Below are 22,312 nucleotides of genomic sequence, written 5' to 3' on the forward strand. Positions count from 1 at the left end.
TCTGCATCTTATTAAAAAGCCAGCAAGGCTTTTGTTTTTCAGGTTGGGAATGTTCGCGGCTGATGGAAGCCGATTCAACGCAGAGATGGAAACATGCACTTAATTAAAAGAGACATCATAATAGTCCTTTTTTTTATATATGCAGTACAGAAATGTCCTTATGATGCTTAGAAACAGCTCGAGTAGAAGAGACGTGTTTACCAGAACGCTGTTTTAAGGTCACACTTTCATGAGTTTGTTTGAGTTAACTGCTTGCTTGCTCCACATGTAGGGAACTTAAGAAATCATTGATAAGCAGTAAGACAAGTCTGGTTTTCAGAAGTCCTCTCAGACAGTATTACACATACAGTATGAGCTGTATTCTACATTTCCCCTACAAACTATTCCATAAAGAATGCTCTCACCTTGATTGTCTCACAAAGATGCAATCTGTTCTGTCGATTTATTTCGTACAAGAACCAATTCATCAAACACAGTAATCTCTTCTTGGCTTAAAGAGGAATTCCGTTTTTGTTTTTGTTTTTTTTTACATGATTTATACTTACTAAAAGTTTTAGAATCTGTTCAGTAGGTCGCCTCAGCTGGCGGCTGGCACACAGCTGCAGTGGCTGCAACATAATCTTTTGGGGCAACTCCGACACTCAAAGTTCTATCCTCTAAAAGTGCTTCTTTCTGCTATTGACAGGCTGGGATTTTGTTTATTCTATGTGTCTGACAATATCACGTAAATTATTCTGACGAATTATAACTTTTTTTTTCAAATAATACAATCTTTTCTGTCACTGAAAACACAAGTCTTATTCAAGGATAGGTCTTCTTGTGATATGGAGAGGTGAGTTGTAGCAGGACAGCAGTGTTGGCAATGTGAGTCGACGTCGGAGATGAAGTTTGGAGTTTACCTTAATGGACAGCTGGCAGGAATTTATTTCAAATGTCATTACTGGATATGTAACTCAATTTTACAACCTACATAACGTAACGCCTGTAACAACTCACCTCTGGAGATTTCAGAGCAAGACGTCTCCTTGAACAAGACTTGTGTTTCTGGTAACCAAATGGATCAAAAAGGTCTATCTCTGTAGGAACTGTTTCCATTATGTTGTCAGAATAACAAGCTCAGCCTGTCAGTGACAAAAACAAACACTGTTGGTATACGCAACTTTGATGGTCATAGTTGCCTCAAAAAATTACATTGCAGCCATTGCAGCCATTTCCCGGCTGCCAGCTGAGGTGATGTGCCTGACTTATTCCAAAACTTTAAGTGAGAAAGAAATAATTTGCACGCCAAAACATGTAAGTATAGGGCCTGGGTTTAACAGTACCAGAATCATGTTCATCGTGTTTAACACAATCTATTTGCAAATGGAAGCATCAGAAAGCTATAAAGAATAATAGTGAATGTACTCTTTGTTTTGACAGTGGTGAGATCCTTTTACAAAGATGCCAGTGTTGCAGCGTAGAACCCTGTATGATGCATTTTATCATTCACTCCCATCCATAGTGGGTCTTTGCTGAACGTCTCTCTCATGCTAGTCAGCTAGGGCATTTTGCATTGAGACTGGATTTAAGGTTTTGTGAGTGTATTTGTAGTAAGGTTAACAAGCCAACACGCTGACATTCCCCGAACTCCAAGAAATAGAATTTATTCAGCCTCGGGTGTGTCTGCTTATGCGTATACTTGTTGTTAATGGGATAAAAGAAGTGAAGATTTGAAGACCTCTCGTGTCGTACACTTCAGGAGGGAGTGTGTTTAATTTGACACCTCCAAGGACGGCGTTATCCACATTGTGTTCGCCTCTGTGTTTGTCTGCCTCTGTAATGCACCATAAAGTCTGTTTATCCTCACTGACACAATGCATCAATGCATCCTCGACCACTGTGCTTTTCCAGCAGCGCAAAGACTGACGAGCTTAAAACAGGCCGTGCCTCCTCCATTTAGCAGGTCAGCGTGTGTTGGTGCTCAGCTGCTGCTGAATGCAGGAAACTGTGTCAAAGCTCAAGTAGTTTTATTGGCTGTTTCTGTCAGATACCCATTTTTATGAGTTTCCTCACTGCTTGACGTTGGATGAGAAAGGAAGTCTACAATTTTCTTTCCTTTTTTGTGTTTTATTTCGGCAACTTAGTAATCTTTTATCTTTTCGTGGCACAGAAGTGGCCTATAGCATACATAGAAGAGAAAAGAACATCATTTGCACTTCACAGCTGTCAAGTAATGCCCTCTGGAATCTATCCATTCAGCCTGAAATCTTATCTGCCTTTTCTTAGTCTCATCAATGAAAAGAACTATTGCTGGATGCAGAACATGACTGTGCCTTTTTTAAAGGTTCTTTTTTGACGTCATGTACTGATTAGTTGATTATCTTACTGAACTGTCAATGCGCATTGTTGTCTTGCCGTCCAGCCACCACAGTCCAGATGAAAGAAGACCTGAGATAGCAATGTACATACACTCATCTGAAGCACAAGAAAACCAGTTATACTGCAGCAGCAGAGGCCCTTCATTACAGCAGACTTGCATTTTCACACTGAGCCCAACAGCAGTATAATGCTGCCAATGAGTGTGATATCAGGAAGCAAAAGAGGCAAGACATATAAGACAGAAGCTTAGGCATCTGGTGCAATATATAACACTAGAGATGGACAGCAATTTCTATAAGATTCAAATGACAATACAGAACAATAACAATAATTTACTGTCCCTGTTATATGGCGGTTGATCTCGTCTTCTGCTCGGAGGATAGGGAGCTCCCAGACCTTTGTGTCTGCCTAATTTGTAATCATATTCGTTAGCTGTTTTTTATTTTTTATTCTGTTAATTTGAGTTAGCTGCTAACTGCTGCTAGCAGCTAGTAGTTTTTTAAAATCCCCTCAATGCTGGTCACACACATAACATGTTATCAAAATGTTATGTCCCTATCCCGTCCTGCAGGGTTGCAGGCTCACTCCTTCAAATGGACGTTGGTTCAGCTCTGTTACTACCTCCACTGAGTTTTGTGTTGGCATTTTCACTTTGAAGCTGACATTTTACATTGCTGGTGTTGTGGAACCTGCATATTGTCCTGCCTGCATTCCACTGACAGGTGATGTACTGTAAAAAAAACTGATCATCTCGTTACAATGCAATGTTCTGCTGGGAAACCCTGGGTCTTTGCATCCATCTGGATACCACTTGACAAACACCACCTAAGTACAGCCCCTCATAGCAATGGCGCGCCCCAATGGCAGTGGCCTACCAGCAGGAGAATGCACCCTGACACACCACAAAAACTACTCAGGACATCTTGAAGAACACAACAAAGACCCTGAAGCATTTACTGGGCCTCCAAATTCCCCAGGTCCAAATCTGATCGAGCATCTGTGGGAAGTGTGTTGGAACAAGTCTGAGGCCCCACCCCCCAATATACAGGACCCAAAGGATCAACTACAAATGTCCTGGTGCCAGACATCACAGGACACCAGAGTTCTTATGACCATGCCTTGACAGGTCAGAGCTGTTTTGGCTGCACAAGGGGAACCTGCTCAATATTAAGTAGGTGGTTTTAATGTTGTGTATATGTGCTGTGCTCTTCAGCCAGAATTCCACACAGGCAACCGTGGACCTGCATTGCTGGTTATGGTTGGGGTTGGGAGAGATGTTGTATAAACCAAAGAGTAGATGGAGCTTTTTGGTTCAGGGCACCTCAGAGAAACAAAACCCCAAGTGAAGTTCAGGATCAGACATGAGAATGAAAAGGGGAGTTTGAAAAGTAGAGACAGGGAGACAGGATTTATTCAGATAGTGCTGGGGGGGTTTTTGTGTGTGTGTGTGTGTGTGTGTGTGTGTGTGTGTGTGTGTGTGTGTGTGTGTGTGTGTGTGTGTATGTGTGTGTGTCTCTGTGTGTGTGTACAGTACGTGTATATACCGCAACCCCATCCACAACCTTACACAAGGTGTGCTTCAGACATGTAGCCTGGGGAAACTGGGGCCTTGTCGGGAGCAAACGCAGCAGGACTCCACCACAAACCGGCTTCTAATATACGGGGGTACAGCAGGCCTGATTAGGCTGGCAAACAGTGGGGAGCAAAGAGAGAGAACTCGCACACACATTCACATACCTTCAAACCCCACCCCCACCTCTTTCTGTACCCCCTTGGTGGCCTGCCAGATTATTGCAAAAGCAGGCAAACATGACTTGCTCCGTAGATGACGACGCGGCTCTGATTTGAGCTTGTTTTCATGCAAAGCGCTGCATTTGCTGGTTTGTCATTTTTTTCATGGTCTTCAGAAAACCTGGTAACTTTAATTTTGGTGGAAGAGAGTTATTTCTGAGATTTTGAGGTTGAAGATCATTCTTTGATGGAATAGTTGACTAGTTGATTTAGTAGATGTTCTGGAGGTTTAAGTGTGCAGATTTAGTAGATGGATGTGCACAGGAATAATAGATGTTCAAATGTCTATTTTTTCTGTGGTCTCTGTCCTGTGTCTCTGATATAAAGTGCAAGATTTATTTATTATCCTATTAGCTCACAGGTTTGTACAACAAATTATAGCTTGTAGTCACTTTAAGCTTCTACTGAAGCTTATAAATTATATAAATGGATTAATAATTAGTAAGTAAATGAGTAAATTATTAGAAATAAAGCTGTTCCTCATATTAAAATGCAAAGGATGAGTTCAGGAGTCTAACCTCCTGAGAAAAGAAGCTGCTCTGTAGTCTGGTGGTATGGCAGCAGATATTTCTGTATCTTTTGCCAGATGGCACCAGGGTGAACGGTGGCTGGGGTAGGTGATGTCTTTTGGTATCCTTTGGGCACTATGCAGACATCAAACTTCACTGATGTCACAGATGCTGTTGTAGATGTTTTCACCCGCTGTAGAGCCTTCCTGTTCTGGGCCATGCACAAACCATGCCAGTTTGTGATGTTTCCAGTCCGGATGCTTTCTTTTGCTCCCATGTAATATATGTTATATGAACTTGGCAATGGAATCTAACTCTAAATTTTTTTTTTTGAGAAATAAACCAATTGCTGTTAGCGAGGAGCATGACAGCTTCTCCGTGATGCTCATTCCCAGGAACCTAAAACAGTTTGCCTGCTCCACCTCATCTCCACTGATGTAGACAAGGGTGTGTGTCTTTGCCTCCTTTTGTCTAAAATCAACAATTTGCTTCATGGTTTTGCTTATGTTGAGCAGTAGATTCTTCCCTGTGCACCGCTTTGCAAGATGGTTGATTTTCTCCCCTGACATGAACTGATTTGTAATGGGACCGATGATGGTGGTGTCGTGCACATGCTTCACAGTGGAGTTTTTCTTGATGTCTGTGAGTGCAGTCAAAGGTGTGTAGGTGTAGCTGAGCACACAGCCCTGGGACACTCTGGTGTTGGGCATTGGAGTTTGAGGGAGCTACTGGCTGCTGAATCTGCATGGTAGGACAACACTATTTCCCTTTTTCCATTTTCTAGCCTCTTAAAGTCTGGCCAAAAAAATGACCAAATAAATAATGTTCCTCCTTAACAGATTAATGTGTAATTACGTACCAGTTTGCAGACAAGTGTCAGCGGCTAGTGGCTAATAAACTTAGAGTTTATTTTTAAAATAAGTTTTAATCAGGCTTTCCTCAAGTCGGACAGTGTCATAAAGCTTTTTAACTGTACAGTAATATAGTAATAGTAGTGATAGTACTAATAGTTCACTACGGCAACTATTTAACTAACTCTTTACATCCTCTTCTCCCAAGAAGTACAGGAACTTAATGTGCACATTTTGCTTCTATTGCCTTACAAAATTAAAGAGCGTGGTTAGAACCCAGCATAAGAGCTTGTTTTGTTCACAACAATTAGGTTGATGTGTTGACTGACAGTGAGATAGACCACTCTGTTAATGTGCTTGTTGGCTTGAATGTTTAGATCGAAAATTCAGTCTTGACCTATGAGAAAAATCGATACAATAATCAATACCAAAGGATTCAGCTTCAGAACACCTACACATTTGTCACTAAACTAAGCAAGTATTTAAAAGCACGCTTTACCTTTATCAAGTGTAGTGGCCTCTTATCAAACATCAATCAAGTGGCACCCCCTTTTTCCTTCTTAAGCCTCTGACTCACCTACCATAAAGCAGATGTCACTGGAGCCGCCACGTCCCTCACCTTCATGTTTAAGTCATCACTTTCCCCCGCTGGCCTCTGATTCTCCGTTTTGGGCTTTTCGTTGGTGACCCAGCACGACGCAGTGCTAGAGGGTGGGGACCGTGCTGACTCCACTCACTGGCCGTCCTGTAAATCGCTCTTTTATGGCCCTTGTAATGATCCCCCAGCCGGCAATCTCCACTCCGTCGCACTGCAGATAGAACCTGCTGCTTCTGGCAGCCGACATGGGGGGGGGGGGGCCCTCATGATAGTTGCAGGAGGTAGTGGGAAACTGGAAAACACACATTGTGTGACCATGTACCAACCCACACACACACACTAGCAGTCACATGCGGCTATGTTCACGTTCATAAAAATGCATGCCTTTTCACACCCCATCTACCTTAATCCTGACTTCCTGTGTAAAGGTCATAGAAAGCGCCGAAGGGTAGTGTTTTTACCTTGCTCCAAGTTGGCCAGGTCCAACTGTGCGTATGGTAATGGTATGCCGTCAAGGATAGATGTTTTCTCATGCAAACGCTGATTGCCTTGATAGCCTTAGCATTTTACATCATTTATTCCAAAATCTGGCTGTTAGCCGCAGAGCACCAATGACAGGATGAGCTTACAATGAGCATCAACACTAAAGCAATTCTAAAAATAATAATAATGATATTCAACATATTACAGTAAATTCAAAAGATGTTTGTTCCTGGCTACATATCTTGGCTACAATATCTCCTCCTCGGGCACTGGACTTTTCCCCCTGATTTTAACATGATGTAAAAGTTGTTAATGCGATAATGACAAGTGTTTTCTTGTTACCACAAGATGATTTTGTGAATTAACTAGAAAGTTAGTGAGATAGAATGATGTGATGTTATGACAAGAAATGTTTCTTATCAAAGGGAGACTTATTTGGTATGTAGTAATAACGAGAAAATAAGGGAATAATAACATGAAAAGTTATTTGTTATACCATGAAGTGATCTTGTTAAAACAATACATTTATTATAAGAAGAAACAGAATAAATATGTTGTTGAAACGCAGCAATATGATGCATGATAATAATTTCCGAACGTAATATCTTATTTAGAAATATGCTATGCAAACACATATACATGTGGGTCAAAGAATATAATACATCTTCTAATGAAAAAGGTGCCTGTCTCTTAAATGTTGTGTGAGGCAACAGTTTGATGCACAGGAGATCACCGCCTTCATGACACAGTTTTTTTGATGAGACATTTTCTTTCTGGGACATGTAAGCATTCTGTAATGATAGGTATTATCACCTTTAATTGTGTATTTGCTTTGTTTTTAGCTTGGCTATTGAAGGTTTTTTTTTTTTTTTCTGTCATGCTCACACAGTAGTCTATATATTTACCAGCCAATTAAAGTGTTATGTACTGTGTAGCTCTACCCACAATGCCCTGGGGTCCTTAGACCCTTCGGTACCACATCTCCTTGACAGCAGGTATCTGTGAATAGATGTGTTAGTGTGTGATGCTCACAATCGACTCACGACTCAAACAATGTGTCATTTTGTTGATACTATGGTGGGTTGACGTGTCGTGTTCTCTTTTCTTTATAGACATTAACACCACTAGTAAAAAAAAAAAGTTAAATGTTCTCACCCTAAAATTAACCACTTTCTATAATGAAATAACACAAAAAACAAAGACTGAATGCGAGAATAAATAACTTGTTAAGACACCATCTGCAATGTTGACAGTCACCCTGTTTGCTCTCAGTTATAGCCCCCCCTTCCTCACCCCCACCCAGATTCCTCCCCACCCCACCACAGGCAGACATTAAACAGACAAGGCAGAGGATCTCCGCTCTGCACGTGACCCTCCTGTTTAGTATTCCTCCCACGTCTGGCTGAGGGAGCGACATTAAATTGGGATCAGGCAGATTAGAGTATAATATAGACGACTATTAAAGGCTGCAAATGAGAGCCATGGGTTAGAGCCTGAGCAGAGGACCCAGTCTACCTCCATGTCAGAGCAGCCCCCTGCAATACATACTCGTTGCGCACATACATAGACACACATGCAGCAGCACAACAACAACACAATACAAATGTGACATTAAGTGGATCATTGTTAAGCAAACAGTTATCATTAAGCGCAAATATCAATTCTACAGTACATACATTTATTTTATTCAATTTATTTAAAGGAGCAATTTGTAAGATATGTCCAGAATGTTGGTCTAAAACATTCAACACATTATCCACAGAGTCTAAAGAAACAACAGTGTTGACACAATGTCGAAGAAGACATCTATATACTATGTTACAGTGATGCCTCCTGAAGTTAGCATGCTAACCAGCTAGCCCTGGCATGTCCTATCTTGTAATACCACTGTGTACTCAAAGATGTGACAGTTTGATTACCCCTGAAATTTCAGCTGGGAGATGATAAAGCAGCAATTCTAATAAGTAAGCAAAATAAACAAATAAAAATGAGAAAAGGAAATATTTTTACACTTTTTATTCCTTATTAAACATGTCCTAGGTTGGTCTCAGAGGCTTTGTTCAGTCCTAGTCCAGTGTCCCATCATGTTCACTGGGAGGTGGCTGAGCCTGGTGGAGCAGAGGCCTGTTGACCATGGTGACTTCCCCTGTTAGAGGTTGTGGCGCGGACGGATCCGTCCTGTCAGCTTAGAGGCTCACTCAACTCTACAGCTAACTGAGCTACTTGCTAATGGCACCTAGTTACTGCAGCCAAAGAGATTTACAGCAAAGAAGAAAGTATACAGAGCAGCCGATAGCTGTTATGCTGCCCTCCACAGTTTAAGGGTTACCTTTGAATTATGGCTATTACTTACAAGGACACCTTTAGCCTTAATTGATCCGGAGTTTATAGGTTAATATTCTGCTCCTGTTTTCATTCACACTGACTTGCTACAAACAAACTCCTCTGACTGACAGGCAGTCAAGGAGCAATATACTGGGCTTCGTTTTTATCTATCTTCTCTGGTGTCATGAATAGCACACCAAGAGATGACTGGCTGTAAAAAATAATAATCGAGACAGCAATTGGACCTCCTATATCATAAATAGTGACAAACAGGGATATACTATAGATGTTTTAAGAGAACACGGGGGGTTTCACTCACTTTAATTGGGGAACTGGTATAACAACAACACAACATGGGTTTCACTTCTAATGCATCAGGGAATATTGCAATGATGAGGCACATATGTTTTACCAAAGTTACCAAATAATCTTGAAAGGTTGACGATATGTAAATAGTTGACATTCACTAGATAGATTTAATAGTTTTCATGCTGAGTCAAGTGCTGTGGTTGTTCTATTCTCACCACAAGGAAAACACATTGTTGGAGTCTGCTTGGAAGTAGACCCTCTTTTCAAGGGGGTCTCAGTTTGGTTGTTTATTCCTGAACAGAGTTTGATTGACAGCTTTCCCACTAGCTTAAACAAACTGAAAGAAAATAAAAATCAGGCTGAGCTCATTCGAACCAAAAGCAAAGAGGTTAATTGGGCACCCATATTATTGCAATTGTCTCAGGGGTGAAAAAATCTCCACAAAAGTTCATTCTACATATTCAAAAACTTGAATCTGCTGTAAGCTTTGCCTTGTTGATGAAGGTTATCAGTCATCCAGGTCATGGTAATTCTAAGTGCTGTATCGTAGGCAACTGGACTTGATTCAGCTTCTTAAAGATGTTTCACCTCTCATCCAACAGGCTTCTTCAGTTCTAACTAACTGGAGGGCAGTTGCAGGCTCTTAAACTGTGTGGGAGTGCCCTTACAGAGTTGTTTAGGACATGTGTGAGCTCTGAGTTTCAGGGTCATTAAGGGCCACTTGTGGGTCGTAGACCCAACCAGTCTTCATGTGGGTTCCTATGGCTAGGTGATCCCAGGAGTTAATGGTTGTTAAGCTGTCTGGGGAGGGAACTCATTACAGCATTGTAGGTGGGTGATAAGTAATTCAAAGATGGCTGTTCCAATTTGACATAGATGGACTATTTCTACAGAAAGCCATCTGTCTTCTCTGGCCAAGATGTTTACATTGTTGTCCTCAATTAAATGATTTTTCTCCTTCAGATGTAAGTGGACAGCAGAGTCTTGACCTGAGGAGTTGGCCCTCCTGTGTTGTGCCTTTCGTTTACAGCTTAACAACCATTCACACCTGGCCTCACCTATCCCTAACAGCCCACATGAAGGTGGGTTGGGTCAATGACCCACAAGTGGCCCTAATGACTCTGAGCTCACATATGTCCTTAACTCTGAAAGGACACTCCCACACACAATTTAAAAGCCTGCAACTCCAATCCAGTTAGTTAGAACTGAAGAAGCCTCTTGGATGAGCGGTGAAATGGTCTTCTTCTTGTAAACCATGTACAGCTAAAGCCACTGGATAGGGAAATGATAAAATATGCCACTAGTAAGCAGCTTATACAGGGCTTATATGAAATATTGCCCAGAGACCTTATCATAATGCATTTGACAGGGGCATATTTTAAAAATTTTTCCGGGGTTTCCTTTAAGTCAAACGTAACACACAGGACAATGAACTCTGCCTATTCCATCAACTCACGCAAAGTCTGGATCGGTTATGGGAAGAGCAGGAATCACCAAAATAAAGTGTAGCAAAAATATTCATCTTAGCCAAATGTTTTAATTCTCAATCAGTTTCTCAGATTTTATTGCATTGGAGTTTTCTTTCTCCCTGACCATTATGACAGCAGCTTTCTTCCAAGTGGAAATGCTCAATAATTTAGCATGTACTGCATACAGCAGTGCAGTATGGCCCATTGCACAGTGAATCTGGGGGATCTTGTGTGAGTGACATTCCCTGTGAAAGGCAGATGGTAACAATGTAGGTGACACTGAGAAGCCTTGTGCTGTCACTGGACCATATCCTATCCTCTTAAAGATCTTTTTTTGATCTCTAGCTGAACCTTGTCCATATGTTCAGCATGTCCTTTAGGGAATGTCATGGAGCTGCCACGCTATTAAGAATACAGCGAGGGAGGGAGAGGGCTTTTGGAGAGGAGCTCGTATTATGGCTTGAATTCTTCTATTGGATTTTTCCATTTAGTGACTCTATTAAGAGTCCATTAAAGTGTCTTCGGTACAGAGACCATAGACAAAGTACTTCATGAGCAGCATGGACATGCACCCAGGGCCCTGTAGACAAGGGGGATCCTGAGCAATCCTGATTTCTTCAAAGTGGGTGGAAATATGTATGAAAGAAATCTGGGTAACTTGGCTTGGGGGCTGGATGGATGCCGGTTCACCTCATTGCACTGCTAATGTGCCCTTGAGCAAGGCATAGAACCCCTAACTGTGGTAACAAATGGTTTAAAAACATTGTATTCTTTTTGAACATGAAAATAACATACATTCACCATTTCTTAATAATGGTTATTATGAAGTGTTACCACAAGCTGTTTATAAGAGAGCAGCCTTACATGTTAAAGTAAAAATGTCATATAGTCATAGTGCTCATATGGGGTTAATTTTTAACATAAGCAATTAATTTGCTTGCTGAGTGGAAATAATGTCAAGTGTCAAAAGAGAGAATCTTGTGTGTTGGCAAAGTGTAAACTTAAAAACTGACAAAGATCCTCTGACAGAAGAATCGGACAGTATTATAACTGAGAGAGCAGACAGGTGGAGGCGGAGAATAAGCGCAGGATCCCCGCACTCAAGCGGCAGTGTGAATGGGGCTACGTAAATCACTCTGATTTGGACAAATATTCCTCTGAATAACTGATCATCAGACCTGATGGACCACAAGTGAAAGTCCTGGCAATCCACTAGAGGACAGCGCGTAAGCGTGACAGTTCTACCATAATACAGTCAAAAGTTACACACGTGCTCAAAGCTAAAGTTTTGAGCAAAAGACAAAACAATATAAGGAGCCTGAAATTCCACTGTGGTGAGTAGGTCAGGGTTTTCACCCAGGTGACCAGGGTCAAGTCCTGCATGAAGCTAATAATCAATCGTGACCCTCTTCAAGGAACAAGTTGTTTGAAATGAAACCGTGATCCTTCCCAAACCAATCAAGTAGTTTTGGTGGCTTTATTTTGAAAGAGTAAATGGCTGTTGCATGTTTTTTATTGCTTACTTGACAATGGAATTAATCCATATTGTTTTTACTGCCATGTGAGGCCAAATGCGACTATACTGGCGTGTAAGGACAAAGAGTGTTCATAAAGAGTGTATCTGACACTCACTGTGAATCAGAATGCTACTTTGTTGATGCAAGGGCGACTGCGGCTCAGGGGTAGAGCCAGTGTCTTGTAATCTGAAAGTTGCTGGTTCAATTCCCCTGGTCTATGTCAACATGTCCTTGGGCAAGATTGTTAATCCAAACTGCTCCTGATGTGCAGCCACCCCCATCTGTATACGAATCTCTGCATGTATGAATTATTATAAGTAACTTTGGACAAAGGTTAAATGCCCTAAAAGTAAATCCATGACCTCAATCTGTATTATTTACACATATACATACTGTTCTTTCATGGTTGGTAGTAGGCAATATTTTATTCATAAATAGTTTCTGTTTTAATTCTTAAAGATTACTAATGTAAATTGATCATTGGTATGTATAAATGTGATTAAAACATTGTACTTAATCAGGCGAGTTGCATCACAATACATGGTGTGTGTTTGTTGCTTCGTCTTGTCCTGTTAAGGCCCATTCAGACCAACTCATCCTCATACCTAAACTAAACATTAGAAATAATGGGTTCCTGAGAACAGTATTGCCATTGACATGTGTGTCTGAGAGGGCCATTTAGGTGGGCCAGTGTGTATGCAGAGGGCCCTTTGCATATTTTTGTCCACAGCCCATGGTCATGGTATTATAATCTGACAAGTATGGAAACATTTGCAATTTGTCTTCACCTATGATGGAAAGGGAATGATGCAAAATAAATTGCCAATTTATTTTTCTACTTTCAGGTAAAAATCAATTGTAAAACTGGCACTATGTTGCATTTATGGGTCTATTTGACAAAGGTTACTGGTCAAACAATGTGAATGTCAAATCACTTAAAGACAGTCTTAAGGTGTTTAATAGTAACAATTTCCACATAAACATAAATGGCAGACATAAGACCTTTGGGGTTGCCCTTTAAAATCTTAAAATCAAGGAACAAGTGTTCTCTTGGCCTGACATTTTGCTGTGTTCCACATGCACAATCCCAAAAAAAAGATGGCTTGTTATGTCCGCATGCCCACCTTTGACTGGTTATGTTCACATGCATTCTCTGGAGTGGAGGAAAGGTTTTCTGGGAAATGTATGAAATCACCAAATTCCCCAAACTCCTGAAGTGCATTAATGAATTTCTTGCAGAACTCTAGAAGTGCAGTGAAATGAGGATTTTCAAAGCTCCAATTCAGGCTTGATGCCTCAACATTTACGATCAGTATACGACCAGTGATATAGACTAAAATTAGGATCAAAATCAAACAAAAGACAAACTGATCCATACTGCCCCTCTCTCTCTCTTCCTCCTCAGACATCCATTGTTCCCCCTGCTGGCATTGTTGTTTGAGAAATGTGAGCAGGCCACACAGGGATCTGAATGCATCACGTCAGCCAGCTTTGATGTGGACATTGAAAACTTTGTGCATCAGCAGGAGCGAGAACACAAGCCATTCTTCAGTGAAGATCCAGAGCTGGACAACTTGGTGAGCAAAGTGCTGTTATGTAATTATGAACACAACATGGACCTCAATTTCAAGAAGTGGTTGCATTGTGGTGCCTCTTCGATTATGTTTTAACCAATGCTGCAATATTAGTTGGTTAGTTTAGAGAACCTGCTCAATTAAATTCAAGACCAAAGCTGTAGAAATGGCTGTTTGTCAGTTTGCAGTGCATGCCATCATTACTACTCCTAATCATTCCCTCCTCTTTCATGTAAACTTCCTCATCCTCCCCCTGCACTTCCCATCACACAACAGCTAACAGTAATTGCAAATTAAGAGGAGGAGGATGCTGATCATGTTCACTGAGAAAAGCGGGGGAGGAGTTGAAGCCAGACAGAGACAAAGACAGAGACAAGATAAAAAAAAGTGCACTCTTGCCATTACAGTACTTCGGACGGCAGGCTGACAAGTGCTGAACAGTCAATTAACCCTGCATCTGTGTGTTTTATGAGGCACTGGGTGTGGGCATTCCTCCCAGAGGGCACTAACTCTTCCACAAGGCAGTAATGTTACACTGGGCCTGACTGCCTGCGATGGGCAGAGAGTTACTGGTCCCTTGATTAAGTGAGCGCAGTTTAATTAGCTGATTTATCTCCTCCTTGGCCAAGCACTTTTCTGTCCATTCTGTTGACCTTGAGTTGTGACTTTGAGGGAGTGCATTCCACTGTGCCACGGAGTGGTGAAAAGCTAGGCTGATGGTCAGATAACTGCTGACATGAAGAAAATGTGGATACTGTTCATTAACTTAAAGTTTTGAATCTTTTCCATAGTTTCAAACAAACAAGGCAAATATTAAAAATGGAAGATACCTGTGCACAACAGTCCTTCTCTTCTGGGAGCAGCCGGTACAGGGCAAACCGCGATGGATTAAAAAATCTATATATTCAAGTGCACACCAGGATATGATTGAGACTACTTTATATACAATTACAGGAGAAAAACGAGTGAACTACGCTTTTTGCATGTTGCTTCATCAGATTCGCTCTGAGCATCATCTGTGTGTTTTATGAGCCACTGGGGGCTCTCTGTGTGAATCTGATGAAGCAATATGTGAAACATGTAGTTTGCTCCTTGTTGTTTTTATGTATTGTTACTGAGAGCCCCCAGCTGCATGTCGAAGTGTCCTTGAGCAAGAGACTGAACCCCAAATTGCTCCTGGTGAGCAGTTGGCATTTGCATGGCAGCCTCTGCCATCAGTGTATGAATGTGTGTGTGTGAATGGGTGAATGTGACAAGTGTCGTACAGCGCTTTGAGCGGTCATCCGACTGGAAAAAAACGCTAGAGAAAAGCAAGTCCATTTACCATTGCCCTATGTCCTCCTCTCCTTTGGTCCCATATTGTCCTCTCCTCTCTGGCTATCTATTTTCCTCTCCTTTGCTCTGCTATCTTCTTGCCTCCATTCCAGGTCTCTCCTTCTAACCTCTGTTCTCCAGTCATCTCCTTTTCTCTCTTCTCACTTGTTCGGCTCTCCTCTCCCAGCCCAGTCTCCAGAAAGAAATGCTGGCACAATGTTTCTGTAAACAACTGATTTTTTCACATTCGTATGTGTCTTTTTGGATTTGACAACATTTGAACAAATCACAAAAATATTCATATTATTAAGGAAAATAGATTTTATTCGGCACCTTTCTTCAAGCTCTGTGGATGTTTATTTAAAAAAAAAATGTTATCAATATGGCCTTTAAGATGCAAAGTGTCGGTAGACACTTGTTTTTGCAATAATTTATGTTATTTGAAAATGTCTGACCCTAGCAATAATTCCGTTGTAGTGTGGGGAGATGTCCTTCTACAGCTTCAGGGGCATCATTCTGTAAATCCCGCCCTGACGCTAACCTCATCAGCCCTAAACTGTAAGAGTTCATTTAGGTCACGTTTCAGTGGAAATCTTTAATGCCCCTTGACGGTCTGTCTTGTAGTCTTTGTTTGCCCCGGACAGCGTTGTAGGAAATATACTGAAATTCGAAACTCAAATATTTTAATGTCTGTACTCCCCCTTGTTTCAAAGCACATGATTTGGCTGCTAAATAATTAGTCTTTAATAAGTTAAACACTTCAAATAACAACATGGAGCGTCCAATGATTGGTTAACATTTTTTAGTTTGTCTGTGTTTTTATGTTTAGCAGGTTAACTGAAAATAAGTTTCTCATTCATTACTGAGTTGAGCTCAAGATGAAAAGCCTACCTCATATTCCTGCTGCACTGACAGTAGGCTTACAAAATATCTAGAGTTTCAGTTTTACCTTTTATAAAACTTGTTATGGGATAGATATTTATTCTTAACATTAAGGAACAACATCTTTGAAAACATTTAAGCTGAAGGCTACACTTTCTAACTTTTTAGAGCTTTCAAAGGCAAAGTCTTCTTCAGTGACAGTGACACTGAAGAAGACCTTGGGATGCTGTCTAACGCTCTTAAAAGGTTATAAATGCACATTTGAATTTAGATTATTTGATCTTTGTGGGGAACAAAATCCAACATGTCAATCTTGCTAAAGCAGCGTATACACTGTACGATTTTAGAAATATTGTCATTAATTTCAACTCATACTGCATGAGTAAATCACCTGCGATTTAAAGCCAGAGCTTGTGATTTTTGTGCTCACACTGTATGGTCCAATCATCAAGCCATGACCTGAGAGCTCACACTGTACGATTAAAAAAATGGCCTGTTAGCCCCTGCGGACCATCCTGGCTATTGACAATTGTCAATAAAGATTAGTTGGAAAGCTCAGAGGCAGGTAGAAGCGTGCTGCCTTGATAATCTGTGCAATCCTGTGTGCCCCTTGTTCGTATCGAGAGGCACACTTCCTTGTGATAGGAGGAGGAGGAAACATCAAGGAGGCACCCTTGCTGTTGCCAAAGCTCAACCAACCTGGCCTTCATGTTATCTGTCCATCGTCGTGTTGCCATGGCGTTTTCAGATGCTCTGTTTGCCACTTTGCATAGGTGCAAAAAAGGCACTGGTGTTGGGTAATCAACTCGTAGCTCTGCTTTAAATTTGCGAGAGTCTGCATCAGCAGACCAAAATTTCTGACATGTCAGAAATTCATCCAACAGACAGACGGCTGTTAGGGAGCAGATGATTGGTCCTCCCTCCATTCGTGCCTCTTGAAACGATCATTTGCCATATACACTGCATGGCAAATGACGCCAAACAAGGCTGAAATTCATACTCTTAAATGAGTTGTGCAGATCAAACATTGGGTCAGAGACTGGCTAAAGTCACACAGTGGCTTAAGTCACCTATAATAAAGATTCCATTCTGCAGTAGAGAAAAGGGAAAGGTTTACGTATGCGACTGTGTGGTAGAAACCATTATTACTGTTGATTATTTTGTCCATTATTTACTCGATTAATCAATTTGTCATGTGGTTTTTTACAATGTCAGAAAGATGTCGATCAGTGTTTCCCAAGGCCTAAGATGACATACTCAAATGTATAGTTTTGTCCTTAACCCAGTGATATTCAGTGTACTGTCAGAGAGGAAGCAACCAGAAAACATTCACATTTAAGAATCAGATCAGTCTTTCTCTCAAAAAGCGACGAATTGATCTTCAAAACAGTTAGTAATTAATTAAACTGTTGACGTCTAATCAATAAATTGATTTAATGTTGCAAAAAGATCCTTTTTCATGTACATTTAGCATTACCCTGCTGGTGAAGCTCTTTTAAAGAAATGTTCTGAACAGACAAAACCATAAACTAGACATAACATCTATTCAACCTCACTGTCATGTTACGTTGAAAAGAATTTGTTTTATTTGTTTAAATCTTGTAGCTCACGAAGCCCCTACAGACAGACAGTGAAGAAGCATCAAGTATGACTTCTCAGAATTGCAGATTAGCAGCTCAATGATTTCAGGCTTTGGGAGAGTGAAGGATGAAAGGATTACAGCCCCCCTGTATACTTTCACTCTGTATGCGTTTGTGGAATAACCATTAAAATTGAATGTCACTCCCTGCTCATCAATAAAAGAAATCGCTGCATGCCCCCACCTCTCATCACATCTCACCCTTTAAAAATCAGACCGTAAACACCTCATCTGACCTGTTTTGACTCCAACGGTGAGTTTATCAGCGTGCAATTAATGTGGCCAGACGTCCAGTGCTGATGTGGGTGACCATCTGTGCATCTGTATACTTCACACCTCTTACTTCAACTTTAGTGAATAACCATTTACAAGTTGGCCAAATATTTATGTTTGCTAGACTTTATCTGTTAAAAAAAAAATCATCATAATGGTGTCCTCTCCAGTCTTGGTCTCCAATTCAGCGGTAGAGATTTTGAAGGAGGCTCTGTAACTTTTGGCGACTTGAATGCTGACAGGAAGATGGCTGCGTGTTCTTCTTCATGATACACATGACACGTACAAATTTTAACGTATCCGTGACTGTAAGACATGTTAAATGCAAACATTCAGTCTGTTAACTGGGCTGCCGCATACCTTAGTCCGATCGCTCAAAACACAACAATGACAATGACACACGTGTGCAATGTCCCATGTCGAAATGTACTGTTTTAACTGGAGGACTATACAACATGTGTCATTAGGCAGCGAATCTCCAGCATCATTAGATTTTGCTACATGCTTATTGACTCACGAACGCTGATGAGATTTACTTCTCAGAATTTGAAATTTGGTACCGAATGACGAGGATTGTTGGTACTCAACTGGTAAGTCATAAAAGGCAAAGTGCATTTTTATTTATATAGCACCAATCCACAACAACAGTCAATTAGAGCAGGTTAGACCATACTCTTCAATTTACTAATTTACAGAGAGCCAACAGTTCCCCTTCATGAGCAAGCATGTGTCTACAATGGGGAGAAAAACTGCTTGCACTGAAGCAATTTAGTTGACGCCATAAAAGTTTCGGTGCTCAGCCTAAACTCATCCATACATAATTTAGTGCAATTTTTTTTTAGCTCACTTTATGCTATTTAGTACATTTTTTAAAAATCATTAGGAAATCATATGAGTAATCCTTGATCCCCTTAAATTCCATAACATTTCAATAAAACTATTATTGAATGGTAAATTAATCTTGATAATCAATGAGGGGACTCAAAAAGGTGATGTGTTTATGTTTTGTCTCTCTGTTTTCCCCAGATGGTAAAGGCTATTCAGGTGCTTCGTATCCACCTGTTGGAGTTAGAGAAGGTCAATGAGCTCTGTAAAGATTTCTGCAACCGTTACATCACCTGCCTCAAGACCAAGATGCACAGCGACAACCTCCTCCGTAACGACCTTGGAGGACCCTATTCTCCATCGCACACTAGTCTCAACATGCAGCAGGTCAGTCCAGAACTTTGTCAGGATCTTAGGATTCTTTGATAATATCCCTGTCTGAGCAGCAGTCACACATTCATCATTTGTCACCAGGCAGAGTTTGCTGTTGGGAGTGTCTCAGTTACAAAAACAGTAGAGCTACCTCTTTAAATTTGCTCACTAGTGTCTCTCTGTGATCCCCCAGGAACTAATTCAGACCTCCTCTCCATCCATGACCTCTGTCTCCAGCTCTGTTAACCCTTCAGGGATTGTGGTGCCTGCCGGGGGTCTGCAACAGGGCAATGTCGCCATGACTACAATCAACTCTCAAGTGGTGTCAGGTGAGCATGTGACTCTAAACACAAAGATTTAAACTCGAGGACTGACACATACACAAACAGAATTTATTCATTTTGGATTGTATTAGTTTTCTACTTGCATGGCATCATAGTAAAATCTCCTAATAAAAGACAAGCAGTTTGATTTCACCACGACTTTGGAAGCTTTTTTATGATATTAAAATTTTTACCTTTACAATGCACCATTTCTGCACCTGTCCGATATTATTAGCAACTAGGAATACATTATGTATACAATTGCTGAACCCCTCATTTTTGTACAGTCTTATACAGTCTTCTGCAGTCTGAACTTATGCAGTATTTGACTCTTGACTTTGTTTTTTTGATCACAATCTCTCCAACTGAGGCCAAAAGAAAATCATATTCAGTTCTTTGATTTCGAATAAAAAGAACTCAATGCTTTTATCTTTTCTAGTTCAGACTACTGCAATCCACATTGTTCAGGTGTAACCTTCTCCAGCATATCCAATATGTTGCTGCTTGGCTGAAATATTACAGAAATATATTTGAATTCAAATGTATTCAGTGTAATATTTTTCATAATTTGTTCAATTCATCTCACCTGCCTTGTTCCCTCATTGTTTGTTCCCTCCCTCATTTTACAATTTGGTCTGTTTTGCTTTGTTGTTTTAACTGTAAAACACTCTTTGAAAAAAGTGTGATATAAATAAAGGCTATTATAATTCATATTCTCCAGAAGACTGTTGCAATGAAATGACATTCGACACATAAAATGCTGCTGTCTAAACAGATTAAAACAAGCTGTCGTAAATGTAAATGCAAACTTTTACTTGAGGCATGTGGCATTTAAAGTAGTTTACTACTACAGTATGTCACGTCAACATCAGTAATCCACACTTGCAAATTTATATATACATACAATGAAGAATATTTAGTATGGTGAGCATGTTTTTAAAAATTTTATCTTTGCAGAGCACATGCAGCATACACCATTCTACAGTATGTAACATTTAACCGCTTTTATTTCAACGTTCTCTTTCTATATACGTCTGACTGAGTTTTGTGTATATGTATATCAGAGAGCCATGATAGCCTCCTTCACAGGGTGCTTGGCTGATTTTATAATGTCAAGCCTGTACAGTGAAATGTTAATCCTGCCCTCTGGAAATCCCTTTTAACCCAAAATAAATCAATGTGTCTGCCTTTGATCACTACACACTGAAGAGCTCAAACAGACTGTGATGAGAGTATCTTGATCAGGACTAATTAAGCCTGCAGCAAAAACTCACTCCCTTCTTCTTTTTATTCCGGGGTTAAAGGACGTTAATGCACCTTGAATCTATCATTTTGTCTCTTGTTTGCTGTGTTTTTGTTTGCGGGGCTGACTTGAAGTTAATAAGGCTCTGGTGGTAGTGTGGATGTGGCTGCCAGTAGCTGCTGAAGCCACTTGATACTCATGACGCCAAATTATCCCCTCAGGTGGGACCCTGTACCAGCCGGTTGCCATGGTGACATCGCAAGGGCAAGTGTTAACGCAGGCGCTGCCGCCGGGAACCATTCAGATCCAGAACTCACAGGTAAAAGAGTCCGACTGCCGGATGATTTGGCGGACACATTTGCTCTCCGTCTCTGCCCTCACCACCAGCTCTCGAATTTGTTATTATTAAAAGCACCTCCTTACATCTCATAGAAACCCCCCTGAGCTCTGTCTGAACACAGGCCTCCTGCTGATAGACAAAATGGAAATTCTCATGAACTTCAGGGCGTTTATATGATCCTGTCAGGCTTGACTGCCAATTAAAGTCATGTAAGGCCATGCACTTAAGACTAAGTTCACACCGAAGATCAAATATTTTTGACGATGTGATTTACACAGATGCATGAAATAAAAATGAAAGTTAATGCGCACCATTCTCACTCATAGTCACGCGACCCTTTGACACCTACATAAAGCACACAATGTTTTATGCTTTTCCATGAAAGGCTTTAAGAACAGTCAAACCCACATGGATGCTTGGATTTGTTTGTTTTTTTTCATACACAAAGACACATTTAAGGTTTTAATATTACTTTTCCATTACACAAGGTTGCTGCAGTTGTTTTAGGATATATGGGACACACTGTACTCCTCCCTCCATACTTGTTATGGATAGATACAGTTAAAATAAACAATAACACATTTAACTGAATACTACATCATACGAAGGAAGACATCGTAAATTTGTGTGGATATCATGATATCATATAAATACTGTGATATGTGATTTTGTTACCCAGTCCTAACATTTGTGAGGGGCTTTTGAAGATATTTTTTAGTTATTGAGGTAGATATTAGATTTTGCAATATGGCCTAAAAATGTAATATCATTTTAAGACCATACTACCCAGCCGTGTGTTTGTAGTTTCAGAAAGTGTGCATTCAAACAATAAAAAAACGGGGGGAGAAAAAAAATGATAATAATAAATTTTTTTAAAACATATATATATTTTTACCAGTGCCATTACTACTATTATTTCGAAATATTATAGAAGTTCACAGTAACATAACGTCATTAGAGCTGGTATGTAGGGATTCGAGTCATTATGAGTCACTCACTAAATTGAACCGGGTTGTGCGAGTCACTTGAGTCACTTGAGTCACTTCAGTCAGTATTGCCTAATCACCATGGAAACTCAGTCCTAGCCCATTGTCTCTTAACCACTAATGTAGTAAAAAAACACAACGCAATAAAACATGATATACATGGTTGGAAAAATAAGAGATACTAACATAAAATAAAATAAAACAAAATAAAACAAATAAATAATAGAGAACTGAGGTAGGAACGGTTTAAATGGACGAAGTTTCCAAATAGAGATGATAATAGCCTGCTTACAATATACTACTTAATATTTTTATATAATATATATATATA

General features: G+C 40.4%; 1 protein-coding gene across 4 annotated transcripts in view; it reads left to right on the plus strand.

Annotated features, from left to right (window-relative positions):
- Positions 1 to 22,312, plus strand: part of pknox2 (pbx/knotted 1 homeobox 2) — a 105,277-nt gene that overhangs the window by 70,782 nt on the left and 12,183 nt on the right. For all 4 annotated transcript variants that reach the window (XM_030438077.1, XM_030438073.1, XM_030438076.1 and 1 more), the window contains 4 exons: positions 13,616 to 13,787; positions 18,919 to 19,104; positions 19,283 to 19,418; positions 20,877 to 20,974. In XM_030438077.1, coding sequence (XP_030293937.1) covers positions 13,616 to 13,787; positions 18,919 to 19,104; positions 19,283 to 19,418; positions 20,877 to 20,974 — 592 coding nt within the window. The remainder of the gene's footprint in view (positions 1 to 13,615; positions 13,788 to 18,918; positions 19,105 to 19,282; positions 19,419 to 20,876; positions 20,975 to 22,312) is intronic.

Source organism: Sparus aurata, chromosome 13 (assembly GCF_900880675.1).
Source record: "Sparus aurata chromosome 13, fSpaAur1.1, whole genome shotgun sequence".
Taxonomy (NCBI): domain Eukaryota; kingdom Metazoa; phylum Chordata; class Actinopteri; order Spariformes; family Sparidae; genus Sparus; species Sparus aurata.